The 15025-nt window shown below is 39.1% G+C and overlaps 3 protein-coding genes across 4 annotated transcripts in view; 1 reads left to right on the forward strand and 2 right to left on the reverse strand.

The window, feature by feature from the left end:
- Positions 1–241: 241 nt before the first annotated feature.
- Positions 242–2889, forward strand: LOC126373839 (proline-rich protein PRCC). The gene is made up of 6 exons (XM_050020180.1): positions 242–436; positions 718–908; positions 1039–1089; positions 1163–1669; positions 2232–2447; positions 2719–2889. Exons 1-6 carry the CDS (start codon positions 337–339, stop codon positions 2803–2805), a joined length of 1152 nt encoding a protein of 383 aa, XP_049876137.1. The 5' UTR covers positions 242–336; the 3' UTR covers positions 2806–2889.
- On the reverse strand, positions 2888–3996 carry LOC126374022 (28S ribosomal protein S11, mitochondrial). Its single transcript, XM_050020471.1, has 4 exons — positions 3735–3996; positions 3297–3528; positions 3139–3204; positions 2888–3068 (listed from the first exon to the last, which is right to left on the reverse strand). Exons 1-4 carry the CDS (start codon positions 3902–3904, stop codon positions 2961–2963), a joined length of 576 nt encoding a protein of 191 aa, XP_049876428.1. The 5' UTR covers positions 3905–3996; the 3' UTR covers positions 2888–2960.
- A 663-nt stretch (positions 3997–4659) lies between these two features.
- The window catches only part of LOC126376473 (NBAS subunit of NRZ tethering complex-like), a 31107-nt gene continuing 20741 nt past the window's right edge, over positions 4660–15025 (reverse strand). For both annotated transcript variants that reach the window (XM_050023866.1, XM_050023874.1), the window contains 10 exons: positions 14745–14932; positions 13925–14061; positions 13379–13468; positions 11778–11900; positions 11069–11245; positions 10313–10566; positions 9285–9411; positions 6780–6897; positions 5811–5933; positions 4660–5032 (listed from right to left, as the gene is read on the reverse strand). In XM_050023866.1, the coding sequence (XP_049879823.1) occupies positions 4733–5032; positions 5811–5933; positions 6780–6897; positions 9285–9411; positions 10313–10566; positions 11069–11245; positions 11778–11900; positions 13379–13468; positions 13925–14061; positions 14745–14932 (1637 nt within the window). In that variant the 3' untranslated portion in view covers positions 4660–4732. The remainder of the gene's footprint in view (positions 5033–5810; positions 5934–6779; positions 6898–9284; positions 9412–10312; positions 10567–11068; positions 11246–11777; positions 11901–13378; positions 13469–13924; positions 14062–14744; positions 14933–15025) is intronic.

The following is a 15025-nucleotide window of genomic DNA, read 5'->3' on the forward strand; positions in this document are numbered from 1 at the left end:
ATGAAAGGCGAAAGATTTATGCGTTTTGAAGGGAAACCAGAGTTTCAACAAAGGATGAATGTCAAAATGGAATTCGGATACACGTACGTACTTTTTTTGCTAACAGCAAAATCTGCGAAAGAGATAACATTTTACATAGTAGACTATATTTTACTCCTTTTGTCTCATCTGAAAGTGCTATTACTATAAGAAAAAAAATCCCATTTTCGGCCAATGGTCTAGTAGCCAGAGCCGCAACAAATTAAAAAATAAACGTGTCGTAAACGTCAATATAAATTGTGGACTTGTTGTGAACGTAAAATAGAAAACAATTTCATATTATTCCATCACAAAATCATGGCTTTAGTTGCATACGATAACAGTGATTCAAGTGAATTTGAAGATGATGACAATGAAAGTACTGTTATTATTCCTACACCTAACCACAAAGTTGGAGGTAAAGTCACTTGCTATTATTTCATTACAATCTTATATTGTTCTTGAATGATTATTTATCCTTCTTTTTTGTTACTCAACGCATGCTTACAGGAATCAGTACATCAATTTTTTTTTTTGCAATTTATCATAATTATTATAATGTTTCCAAATAAGAGGATTTGCAAATGCACGCAGGAATGCTTTTACTCTAAACTTGTAATGGGCAGATAATGCACAGGTTATCCTAGTTTACTACAAATATATCCCTGTTCTAACTTACTTAATTTATATCATTTCCAGATACCATTGCCAGTGAACCCGCAACTAATGACTCTGAAGTACTCAATCAAAGTTTATTCAACCTCCTGCCGCAACCATCAGCAAAAAAAACACAAGTCATTGAAGAAGATGACGAATTTCTCCATAAAAAAGAAACTGCTGCCAATATTGTGAAACCAAAGGCTAAAATCACAGTACCATCCCTGAGTGATGTAAGAGAATTTTAGTCTTAAGATTTGTTGAGTTATTTTTACTAACTGTTGTTTTTCTAACATAAAACAATAAAAACATTGGAAACATACAACATTGAGAACTTAAAAAATTTTATGCTTTTTTTTTCAGTTCAAGGATGTTGAAGACAGACCACTGCCCAAGCCTAAACCCACAAATGGAGTAAGTCAACATTAATAAATGTTTAAACAAGTTTTTAATATTATTTAATTAATTTCTTCTATTCTTATTTCAGAAAAAATCGGGTCTTTTAAGTATGCTTCCACAACCTAGAAATGCTGCAATCACAAAATCTACATCTTTGATTCCAAATGTACTTACGAAAAAGCCACTAGTTCCAACATCGGTTAAGAAAAAGACCCCAATACTGTCACCTGTTAAAAAGGCCAGAACAGAAACTAAAGGTCTGGTTGACCACTATTCAGATGACAGTGATAATGACGAAGAAGAGACAACGGATTTCTTCTCAATACATAAACCGATTGAAGTACCTTTAGTGGATACTCCGTTAGATATAGATTTACCTGTACAAATTCCTAAGACTGATACAGTTGAAAAGAAACCACGGAACATTCAGTCATACTTTAAGCAAGATGTACCGCAACATGTGGAGTTGGAACCAGACTATACTGCATTGACAAATGGTCCTGAAAGTTACAGCAACGCTGCAAGTTCATCTCACAATAATGGTTATGCTGAACCAATTGGCTCCAGTAGTGATGTAGTTTTGGATGAGGAAGCTGTAAGTACTTATTACAAGTAACAAAGGAAAAATTACAAGCTCTGAATTAATTTATATTTAGAATATTTTTGTAAAAATTTTACATTACAAGTTGTGTTTATCAAAAGTACACATGTAAATTACATGCTACAAGTGTCAATATTTATTTCACAAGGGTATTTTACAATCCCTCTACTTTTTTTGATAAACGTAATTTACACGTACTTGTGAGTAACTTGTAGCTTGTAAACTTGTAAGTTATGATAAACATGGCACTGGTGTAAAATTACATCTTTTAAAATCGAAAATTTTCTGAAGAATAGGGAATTTTGCTCTGTTATAGATATAATAATATTACTATAGTAAATGAAAAAGGCAATAGGGTAATAATGCAGGCTATTCAGATGTACAAATTCTAATCATTATTTTACAGCAAAATTAAACCATTTTTTTATATTCTAAGGCAGAGATTTTCAAACACAATTTATATTACCTATCTACTATTATCTATTTTTCTATTAAACGAATGGTGTTAGTATTTTAACAGGACATTCAGAAGTCTGAACTAGTGTTTATTTTCTAGATACGACAACTTTGCGGCGCGCGTGGCAAGCGGAAGAGAGAAGACATTCAGATCGTTGATGTGAACCAGCAGGAGGTATTGGCTGATGCCAGGGAGTGGCTGATGAAGGGCCTCATGGACGACACTAGCAAGCGCGTGTCTTCTAGCAAGAAGAGAGGAGATGAGCCCACAACCCAGCAGAGGAGGAAGCACCAGATTACGTATTTGGCTCATCAGGTATAGTTTTTTTAGATAAATTTAGCAGTATAAAATGGTACATAATATAAACAGCAATGAAGGTAACAAAGAAACCATACAAATATTTATACTAACCATATATGTCTCACTACTGGGCACAGGCCTGCTGTCAATCCAATCAACTGAACAAATAAAAGACTACAATGCCATTCAACTACTTGTTACCTATTGCCACGCTGCTGTTGAGAACTATGTCAGAGGTACACAGTTCTTTAATTATTTTTAAAATAACACATTGTTTTTGTTACAGGCCAAGGCAAATGAAGTTGAGCTACAGAACCAATGGGCCAACAACAGAATGTCCAAGAGACAGACACAATCAAAATACGGTTTTTGAACTTATAATTACGTCACTAATTTAATTGTTCTTGTAAATATAGTATAAAATAAGTAATAGAACAATAAATCATAATACTATGTATTTTTTAAAACTTGTTTATTTACTACAGCATTACAATTTTTTATATTAAATAATATATATAGGACTACAATTTACAGTCTCCTAGCTTTCCTTGGACGTGGTGGATTCCATGACACTGGAGTGTTGTCTGTGACCGATACTATATCTAATCCTCCCATTTGAAGACCTTTCACAGCTGACTGGAAAGAGAAACAAGATTTAAAACTTGAAAAGAAATGTGTATTAGAATGAGAAAGTATATATTCTTACCAATCTGCCAGGTCCCAGTCCCTTCATTCTCACTCTCACAGTTTTGATGCCTCTATCAATTGCTTTCTGAAAGCAGAAATATTAATTATGTGTTATTAATGTATGGTTCTGATATTTATACTAAATAAACTATAATTTTCTGTTGTATTTTAACTTACAGTAGCCAAACTGATAGCAGTAGTTTGTGCAGCAATGTTGGTTCCTTTCTTAGTATTCTTGAAGCCTTCTATTCCACAGGACTTAATGATTTTTACAACACCGGTGTAATCGGTAAGAGTGAATATAGTATTGTTGTGGCTAACGCGAATATTGCAGATGGGCAGGTTCTTGTATGGTGTACCGTCAAACAGTAAGTTGTCTGAATCAGCTGTAGGGAAGATATTTTGTTTTCTGGAAGAGTAGTAATACTGAAATTAACATTTCATGTCGGGATTTCCGTACATACATAAACGCACGCCTATTTCCCACCGAAGTAAGCAGACTATGGAATGTCGGGATTTCTTAGTCAAAAAACAAAATTAAAGGCAACAAACAAACACAAGGTTAAGGGCATGTTTTCGCTCAAGATATTAAATATCAGTAGTAATAATACTCACAATTTTAATACATTATCTAAATCTACGACCTTCTCCCCCTGTACTCCTTCATCGTCCAGTGGGATCCTTTTATGGTCAAATTTCTCGGAGGCCACAGGTGCGGACGTTTGTAACATCCGCGTAAAACTGTTTATAGGAGCCCGAAGGCTATTTCTGATTGCAACAAGCATGTTTTCGCTCAATTTTATTTAATTACTATTATAATATTATTTAAACTGTAATTTACGGAGCTTCCTTGGTACAAGAAAAACATAACCTAAAAACTTTGACATTTGACAGCTATATAACGTTTTGTTATTTTTTTTTTTTTTTTGTTTTGGTTTTCCCCGAAGGGTAAGGCAAAGGGAACTATGCCCATACAGCCATGTCTGACGTATTTTTTTTCCTTGATGATTAATGAAATGATGAAAGATGATGATGAAACCTAAGCCCCCACCCTCGGAGTAGACTCCTACTCCGAACCCCAAACGAATTAACTCAAAAGTCCGCATAAACTTTTGAGTTATGAAGCGGCTTCCCAGTACGAAGCGAAAATAGGCAGATACACTTTGTTTATTGAATACTCCAATATAATAACACTCGCGAATGTCTTCCGACTAACTTAATGCGATCATTAACCACAAAACACCACTTCGTATTAATTATTTAGATTACTCAATGAAGAAAGCAACTGTCCCGTTCCCGTTTCCCGCCGCTAACGTTTTGTTAATTTGCGGTATTTATTAGATGATTTAAAGTGAAAAAACGAAACGCAATTACTTCTATGCGCCGCGTGTAATCAGTCCGCTTGGTGCACTTGATACGTTCCCAATAATGATTTTAATAATTTACTTAACCGTATTTTGTGATTATATTCATATAAGTTATGACAACATGTTGTAGCAAAATACTACTACATTTAAATAAATAAAATAAAACTATCAAAGACTATTGAGTGAATAATTTAATAACTTATGTGGGTTATAATATCACTATTAAACATTGATAAACAGCACTACTTAGTTAAACATGTTTTTGGCATATAGAACCGATTGGGAGAAGCCTCTAAGCGCTGCGGGGACGCCCATTGCTACTAGGCGCAGGTGACCAGCCTCGGCGATATAGTTTGCCTTAACCAGTTCATCCGTGGCCCACTGTATTGTGTACTCTGTGGTCGGCTCGCCGCTAGAGGGATCTCGGCTAATAATATAGTTGATTATAGATGAGTATATAGGGGTCGAGACTAGTTTTAAGAACATCCCGTGGTCGAGTAGCTCCTTGATTAAATCGTCGTCCAACTCTTGCTTCTGGATCGTTTCCTGAAAATAAAATAGAGAACGTTATTATGTAAACTATTAGATTTTATTTTTTAACGTAACTTATTGTAGATTTGCCGGACTTGGCCGGACAAATGGGGAGCGCTAAGGGCTTTCACCCGGTAAAAAAATTAAGACAACAAGCCTGAGGGTGCCCAGCTGGGCGCGAACCGCGGCTCAGGGCGTCGTCTGAGAGGAAGAATATTTGAACTAGGACACTAAATAATGATGTGGATGATTAGACACTTATGAAGACACGACGAATTTATTAAAAACATCATAGAAGGGAAGCTACAATGAAAGAGATTAAAGAGAAGGCGAACGTCGTGTCTTATAAGGAGGTGAAGGGTCTTTGATAGACAATAATGACGAATGCTACACCGACAAGAGCGTGGCTCTTAAATTAGTGATGATGACTAGGTACCAGATAAATTATGAAATTCTGATAACTAAATAAAGACACATCTAAAATTAACGAAAAACATTTTCTTTTTTTATTTAACTTATGAATTTTAATCAAGAACAACGTAATAATAAGTCCGACATTTTATCACGTTTTTCTGTGACGTCACAGTGTGCTTTTCATACAATTTCCTTAGTAATTTCGTGTTTTGACGTTTAGTAAAAAGTAACTGATTTGACTAGTTGGAAATTAGCCTATTCCACAGACGGACAGCATGCACCTACCCTACTCCAAGTCGATGGTGGAATGGGTCGAAGATGGAATGGGGAGGAATATTTAGAGACAGATTGTTGGATGAACGGAGGTTGCGGGCATCACCTTATGTTGCTGCACCAACTTGAGAATATCATTCTTGGCCTGTTCGCAGTTGTTCAGGAGGACGATCCAAATGGCGTTCACGACCGCGTCGCCCGAAGCACTCTCCGTCAAGAATTTCACTTCCTGGAAATAAATATGTATTGCTTACTCGTCATATTTATTGACAATTAAGAGATGGGAAGAAGAGATAAAAAATACAGCAGGAAATATGTGGAGAAGGCTGGCGAGAGACAGGGATAAGTGGAAAGAGCTGGAGGAGGCCTTTGTCAAAAGACAAATGGACGAAGAGCATAATTAAACACATCTTTTTTTCTTTTTAATATTATGTATAAGCTAAAATAAAAAAAAAAAAAAAAAACTGTTACAATAAGTCCATAATAAAGGCTATATCTATATCTATCTATCTAAATGTGTATTAAAACCCAAAGGTTGGTCATTCCCAGGGTTGATGGGGTTGGCAATCCACTTCACAACCCACACGATAGAAGATTCCCAAAGGTTGCCTGGAAGATATTGCTGCATAAGCAATAAGGTGCCTTTCTGTATCTGTTGCCCTTATCTCTGTATCTTGTGTCTATTTCCCACCGGGGTAAGCAGAGACTATAGAATTCCATTTGCTTCGATCCTGACACACTTCTCTTGCTTCCGCCACATTCACAAATATACGCATGACGCCGCCTGTAATGTCTTCACCAAACTAGGGATCACAAAGTAGGGATTTTTAAATGATAAGTTTTAATTTTAATACACACTTCCTCTCTTCCCTTCAACATTGCTGTGCCCTACAGGGTCCAGGGTTCCTATGCCTATGTAACACCCCATTGTACTACATGGAATGCAATAAATAATTGAGAATTGAAGTGATTTTTGTGATATGTTTCCACCGGGATTTGAACCTGGGCCCTCCGGATCGTGAGCCCAACGGTCAAGCCACTGGACCACGGAGGCCGTTATGGTGAGTGAGGTTACCTCCTCAACGAGCACGGGTCGCCGCAGCAGTAACTTGATGCGCACCAAGCTCTCCTTGGCGTCGCCGGCGCTGGTCAGCAGCGAGTGCAGGTACTCGCAGTGGAGACTCTGCTTACCACTGTTCATCAAACAACATATCGTTAGTGAAGGATGATATGGCATAATAAGGAACAGTGTAATATGTGCTGTGTGTGATTCCCGATGGGGGCATTGTCGAAATCACTTTGTGAGACTGTCCTTTGTTTGGTAAGGACTTTTCAGGCTTGAATCACTTGATTGTCAATTGTAAGATAATTCCGTGCTTCGGAGGGTACGTTAAGCCGTTGGTCCGAGCTATTAGCCGTAAAAACACCTCCACCAACCCGCAGTGGAGCAGCGTGGTAGAGTATGCTCAATACCCCCTCCGGTTGATTGAGAGGAGGCCTGTGTCCAGCAGTGGGACGTATATAGGCTGTTTATGTTATGTAATATGTGCTCGGTGAGGTGTGGGTACTTCGTGGGTTTGTTTTTGTTTTTCTTGCGATGAAGAATAGAATAGAAATAGTTTATTATAAAAAGGCGCCACACACAAAAAAAGACAATAACATCATATCAAATTTCCACTAAAAATTACAAAAATAAGCAAGACGGATGTTTATCGAAATGATCATAAGGTGGTGGTAGACGTCCTGGTCTGTCATGTGCAATATAATGTAGGTACGCACTTTAGAACGTGTGCGTCAAGCTAGCGGCCTCAAAAAAAAATGGGCACGAAAAAATAATTTGACCATACCAAAAAATAGTACTCTTATTGAAAAAAATAGTACCTGTTGTAAAAAAATTAGTACCATCACGGTTCTGGATTTATAGCCATGTTTTATTGCACTTGCTAGCTTGACGGTGAGCGAAATTTGGCGAGAGTTAACGACAAGGTCTTTCGCTTTGATTTAAACGCCAAAAAATAGTACCGAAATAGTACTCACCCCCTGCAAAATACCGAAATGAGTACTTCAACGGTTCCAAAGTTATAAAGGCAGTTCTTTGATCCCGCTGGCTTGACGTTTTGAAAATACCTATTATCTGGGGAACGCTTGCATACTTCAGTATGTAACTAATGTCAATAAACTCGTATGAAATAGTACTTCCTACCATCATAATTTTGATCCGATTCTCTTTGTAAAAATATGTTAAAAAATCATCATAACCTATGCCATACATTTTTTGTTGATACAGTCACGTAGACAATTACATAACCTCACAATTTATTCGTAAGTATTGCCATCGCCAGTATTGCCATTTTGGAGGTCTACCCTACCATTTCTTTGCACTTCAGAGTGTTGCTATTACAAAAAATTGCTATTGCATACACCCATATGCAATAATTTAAAAAAAAATGGCTGCATGGGTCTAGTTCTTATTGAAAACAATCTGTGATTTTAATACATCATAATACATTTTTAATCTGCTGTTTTATTTTATAATTTATACCTTCATGTTCAATTTGTTACGGTTTGAAGTGTTTGTTAATAAACAATTTGCAGTATTTGTAGAATAACTCAAAGAGTTTCAACAATGATATTACTTTCATCTGACAACCCTGGCACTTCACCAATTTTTACCCAAAAATGGGGAAAAAATACTAAAATCTGACAACATTCTTCTTGAGCATGTGTAATAATTTTGTTCGAGACTGTACCTGTCTTGATAAATGTATGACATAGGTTATAATGACTTTTTGACACATTTCTACAAAGAGAATCAGGTCCAAATTATGATGGTACGGAGTACTATTTCATACGAGTTTATTGACATTAGTTACAAACTGAAGTATGCAAGCGTTCCCTAGATAATAGGTATTTTCAAAACGTCAAGCTAGCGGGATCAAAGAACTGCCTTTATAACTTTGGAACCGTTGAAGTACTCATTTCGGTATTTTGCAGGGGGTGAGTACTATTTCGGTACTATTTTTTGGCGTTTAAATCAAAGCGAAAGACCTTGTCGTTAACTCTCGCCAAATTTCGCTCACCGTCAAGCTAGCAAGTGCAATAAAACATGGCTATAAATCCAGAACCGTGATGGTACTAATTTTTTTACAACAGGTACTATTTTTTTCAATAAGAGTACTATTTTTTGGTATGGTCAAATAATTTTTTCGTGCCCATTTTTTTTTTGAGGCCGCTAGCTTGACGCACACTTTAGAACCCTGTTTTCTATGTTAACCAATAACCCGACAGAATTAAGTTGACAGCACACGTCAAATGGGTTAGATACCAGCGAGACGCCTATTTTATTCACCCGGGTTATTCGATTCATTTTAAAATGAACAGTTTTTTTTAATAAGATGGGTTTGCTCTTGGCTTCGTTCTTCCACGAGGAGAAGAAGAGATCGACGTTGGAAGGAGCTTACCCAGAAAATGCCTAGTCACCTGTGATTTAAAGGATCCCAGTATTAAGGATTAGGAACCGAGAATTAGGATGTGTCTGCAGGAATCGGAGCGTGCATAATGTATGTTTGCATGGTCATACCCGTCTCTAGTGGGCGGCCAACAGACGAGGACGTCGACGAGAGCCTTCTTCCGCTGCCAGGTGTCACACAACGCCATGAACCGGGAGAGCACCTCACGACGACCGGCATCCTCCAAAAGTGCGTCCTCTGCAACCGAAATGAATAAATAAATTCTATTTTAAGTAATTTGGTAATATTAACGCATATTTATGAAACACGACCTTCGTGCCTCACCCAACAGGGTCCACACCCACCAGCGTCGTGGTTCACGCTGCGACTTGTGCTGCGTCCACCACCACCTTATGATTATTCTAATGAACATCCTCCTATGCTTTTTGTAACTGTTTTGTGAAAAAAATTTAAGTGATGTTATTGTCTTGTGTGTGGCGTCCTTTTATAATAAACAATTTCTATTCTATAAGTGGCAATGGCTACAAGGCACCAGGGAATAAAAACGCAACATCGAAAAACTTGGATTCGAAACTGCGACCTCAAAGTCAGAAGCAAGCAATTTCTACCAAGTGGGCTACCACGGCTCATATAATTTAGTAATATGACTGCCTAATATCAGTTCCCAGACAGTTAATCCCATGCATACGTACACTTCCTCTCTTCCCTTTAATGTTGCTGTGCCCTACAGGGTCCATGTTTTAGTTCCTATGCCTATGTAACACCCCATTGTACTCTCATATGTAACAACCAATGCCCAATGGCTCAAATTAGCTTCAAAACATTTTTTCGATTCTGCTCCGCACCATCCAAATCCCCGCCGACGTGGTAGAGGATTTCCCTCAATCAGCGCTTATCGCTATCAAATATTTTTCCTCTCAGACGACGCCCTGAGCCGAGGTTCGCGCCCAACTGGGCACCCTCAGGCCTGTTATCCTAAACGTTGTACCGGGTGAGAGGCTTCTGCGCTCCCCATTTGTCCGGCCAAGTAGTTAATGCCATCTGCGGCAAATCTACAATAATCACGTCAAAAAAAAAACCCCATTGTACTACATGGAATGCAATAAATAAGAATTGAATTGAGAATTGAAACACTTACCAGTCAACTCCTTAGCGTACTCCAAATCTGGCCATTCGGTGCGTAACAAGTCCAGGGTAAACTGCGCTATCTTGAGCAAGTCTCCGCTGTGTTGCACCACAGTGCGCTGGCTGAGCGACAGCAGTGTGATCTGCTTGTGCGGCGGTAGACCGTGCTCCGTGGCCTTCTGCATCACTTGGTCTAACAACTCGTCTGGGAACTTGACGCCTTCCTTGTTGTATTGAGTTAGACGGGAGACAAGGGTTTGGATGTCGCTGAAAAGTAAATAAAAGGGAGTGTGTAATAATAATACATAACACTTTTAGATAAAATTGTCTTATGGGCCCTCTAGGTGATGGCTTCAGCCCCACGCGCGCCTTAGGCTCCTTGGTGTGAGTTCGGGACTCCATAGTCGCGAGATATGGAAACAATACACAAATAATAATAATAAAATCATTTTTTTCGGGCAAACCACACATACATTTACTTACACAATTTAACAACAATGATGCTGATTCCTGTAAACACCATCTGATTTTAGTTTAAGTTATACCTGTCATTTCTTATCAGCTGAAAAAGAAAGGTACGGGTAATCGACAGGCATAAAATTTATGGAACACACGTCAATTTTACGCAGAAATTAAAAAAACCCTCCCAAAATTTTATATTGGCCAATATACTTTGTGGGACACAGTCGCTTCCAGCACCAGCTTACTCAAGCTGTTGATAACAAGGAGGTTCCTTTGAACATCTTCTGACCTGGAGCAACATACTCACTCTGCGCTATTGACTCTGGTGTCCACGATGTGCTGGAAGATCCTCTGCGGCGTCGCCTGCACGTGCAAGCACTGTAGCAGGGTGGACAGCGCCGCGGGGCGCAGCTCCGCTTCGAGCACCAGCCGACTCAAGGCGTCGACCAGCTTGTCCGTGTCGCCGTGGCTTTGTTCTATTTCTCTGTTAGAACGAGATATTAAAGATGTTTTATTTTCTACCGCATTCTTAGCGTTTGGGAATTGAATAAAGAATAATACTAACAATAGCGTATAGAACGGTAATTCTCCGCCCCCCACCAATTCGTACCGGGCCCCGAGCTAAATTTACCTCACCCCCTCTGGGCCTTACTTTTAGTCTAATATGACGACGCAAGTGACAAGTAACGAGGTGGCAAAGTTGAAATTTAAAAATCAAATCCATAAAATTACAATTTTCGAAATTCCCGGTAAAGTTAATAACTTAAATTACGGGGCTAATAAAATAAAACGCCGAAAAGTCAAAATAAGTAGATATTTATGATACATAAATATGACATGCAAAATAAATCATAAAAATGTAAGTGTAACATAGATAAATTAACGTACCTACCTACCATAACCGTAAAGTATGTACCTAGTATAGAACAAAAGACTGTTAAGTCTTTTGTAATTATTTCTTTTTATTTCGGTGCAATAAAATATTTGTATTGTATTAACGTAATTCGCATACTCACGACCATATCTCCTCCTTGGCGTGGCTGTTCTCAATGATGCCCTGTATGGTGGTAGAGTGGAAATTCTCCAGGAAGCGAGCCCAGCGGGTCAGCTCCTGCCCGACTTGAGCCCATGTTTGTTCACTGGAAGACAACGAAATCCTTGGTAATATGCAGATATAACTCACTGATGTACTCTCGGTTAAGCCAGTCAGTTACCAGGAGCTTTTCCTATGATAAAGATTCCCAGGATTTTTGTGTAGCAAGATCTTTCACCTGAGGTTGCCTGGAATAAATTGCCATTTGGCAATAAGGCCGCCATTGTGCTTCTCTTGTCACTTTTGTAATTGTTTTAGTGTTGTGTTTATATACATTGTTTTAAGTTTACGCGGTATCATAATTAAAACACATAATAACGTGTTCTTATGTGGTGACAAAACGTGAGGACACAGTGAGTACGGTTTTTCGTAGTGAGTTTGGTGCGAGTTCAGATGGTTCTGAACATTCCGATATCAAATACATAAACAAGCGGCAAAGAAAGAGGGTAGACAGATATGTCGGCCCGTAGAAAATTATGGATTTACCTACTCCACTCCAATCTCATCAGTCATCCCGTGATCATGGCACTTGCAACAGTGTCGAAATATCGGGAGTCTCATATTCCTGCTTTAAACGCGGTAAGAACCCGTTATTATGTGTTTTATTTGTGTTTATATGTTTATTAAAGCGTTATTGTATTGTATTGATACCGCAACCGTTAGATCTCCTACGATTTACCATTGGACTAATCCTCGACAGGACGATATATTTGCCGCCTGCATTTCCGTTTCCCCAGCAGAGTCTTTCGCCTAAGGACATTTTGTACTTAGGAACTTTTCTAAGTGACTTTCCACGACAGCCGTTTCCACATATCATGACGATAAAGAACGGTTGCGGATTCTAGGATAAAGAATAACACTACGTCAGAGCCGCCTTAAACTATGCTGGGGCTCCTGGTCACACAAGAATTTGAGGCTCTTTTGGAAAGTAAACACAACGCATTGGCTACTTGACAGTTTTCGGTTAAGTATTTAAAAAATACAATTGCTTATTTTATACCTCTTAAAATATTTTATTTCCTCGAAAAAGCTTTATATTACAGAAAAAAAAAACACATCACCAGCCCATTAACGTCCCCACTGCTGGGGCATGGGCCTTCCCTATGGATGAATAGAGAGATCGGACCTTAAACCATCACGCGGGCCCAGTGCGGATTGGTGGTTATTAACGACTGCTAATGCAGCCGGGACCAACAGCTTAACGTGCCTTCCGAAGCACGGAGGAGCTCGAGATGAAAACTTTTTTTATTTTTTTGTGGTCACCCATCCTATGACCGGCCTCTGCGAAAGTTGCTTAACTTCAACAATCGCAGACCGAGCGCATTTACCGCTGCGCCACCGAGCTCCTCAATATAACAGAAAAAAAAACACATTTTTCTTCAATTATTTTAAATTTCGCGCGAAAGCGTTTGGTCGCGTGACATTTTGCCCAGTGACGTCACATTTCAAGAAACAAAGAAACTGTCAAACAGTATCACTTGAAACCTGACATAACTTGAATTCGGAGTCATAATAAATACTTACTTTTTATTGAATTTGAAGTCATTCTCTTGTTCTTGTTGACAATAATCAACCGCCTGCATTATCATGAGTTGGCGAGTTCCGGCGGGTACACTGCAAGTAAAAGTTATTATTAAAATACCACCTACCTATTAACTCTGCCCCCAAATTAAACATTAAAAAATACTCAAATTTTCATGAATTTTCCGACAGGAAATTCTATTCGACATCAATATTATGATCAGAATCATGGTCTGAACATTGTGCTTATAAAAATAAGTGTGCAATGTGGACAAATGTCAAATAGCAATATTGCTTGAATGAAGAATTGCTCCAATGTGGCCTTTTGAACCGCCCAGCGTGATACCTCTCTTATGACTTTTTTATAGAGGGTGTTAGTGGGACCGTAACTGAACTTTAAAGGGCGAATCTCAGCTGAGACTGCCCCCGAAATCATGCTCAAGTCCCTGTTTTTATATGAGAACTGTCACATTGACATGATCTTGAGGGCAGTCTCGAAGCTGAGATTAGTTTATTAATACCACCCTAGGACTGGCAGGACTAGTTTACCGTGTATGAGCCTCCCTCGTGAAGCAGGTGTTGGCGACCAGCTGCAGAAGGTCATCCTTGCCCAGCTTGTTGAAGTAGCTGCAGCACTGCCGGTATTGCTGCATCCATTTTTTGTTGCTGGCACCTGCCGCTGGTACCTATGTAATCAGGATTAGAAAACTTTGAACGAGCCCGTCTTGAAGATCTTGACGCCAAACGCCAGATCCGTAAAACTCGACCCCAGCCCTCCTACCACTACGCTTATAGCTCAAGTGGGAATCTATTGTGCTTCTTGCAACAGGACATTCAAAACCAAATTTGGTTTTGCCAGTGTCACTCGCGCCCACGCAAGAGCCCAGGGTAAGAGTATCGTCGTCGACTGATACGTCTGGGAGAGACTCATCATCATCATCAGACGTATATAGGTAATGTAGTTGGCAGCCCTCAGACGTCGAACACAGTTGCAGGTGTACGATAACGTCAAGTTATTAAATAACTAGTGATGTATACCCTCATTGGTTTGTAAAAGATGTGTTGCTGTTGCAGTTTCTTCTCATTTCTTCTCCTCAGCCATAACACCTTGCGAAATGACGTAAATTCAAAAATGTTACATTGACCTTCAACAAGTTTATCCATGATAATTACGTTAAATAAATGATTCTGATTTGATATGTTAGTCTTAAATGACCGTCAGCTGTTAAGGAGTAAGGGAGAACGCGCGCGGACTGTCTCGCTCACACTGATGCGTTAAGCGGCATACGTTAAGAGATTTTTGTAAGAGGCGTCCGGGGTGAGGATTTACTGCAAATGAAGAACGTAGCACGATATAGTTCACACTCACACTGAAGAAGTACTTGGTCAGCCACATGGTGTATATGTGGTTGACGGAGACTGGTATCTTGAACGCGGGCGGCAGGGATCGCAGCAGTTTGGTGAGCAGCCCCACGTTCTCCGGCTTGATGATGGACAGGATGTGCGCGGAGAACTGCTCGGCTGACGGCTGCTCCAGCAGGAGCTTGTAGTCCAGATCTGGGGATTTGTTTACATTGTGCACTTACTTTTATATGCGCAAACGTCAAATTGCAATATTGCTTTTTAGATGAATTGTTGTAATACAGGACT

Source organism: Pectinophora gossypiella, chromosome 2, assembly GCF_024362695.1.
Source record: "Pectinophora gossypiella chromosome 2, ilPecGoss1.1, whole genome shotgun sequence".
Classification (NCBI taxonomy): Eukaryota; Metazoa; Arthropoda; class Insecta; order Lepidoptera; family Gelechiidae; genus Pectinophora; species Pectinophora gossypiella.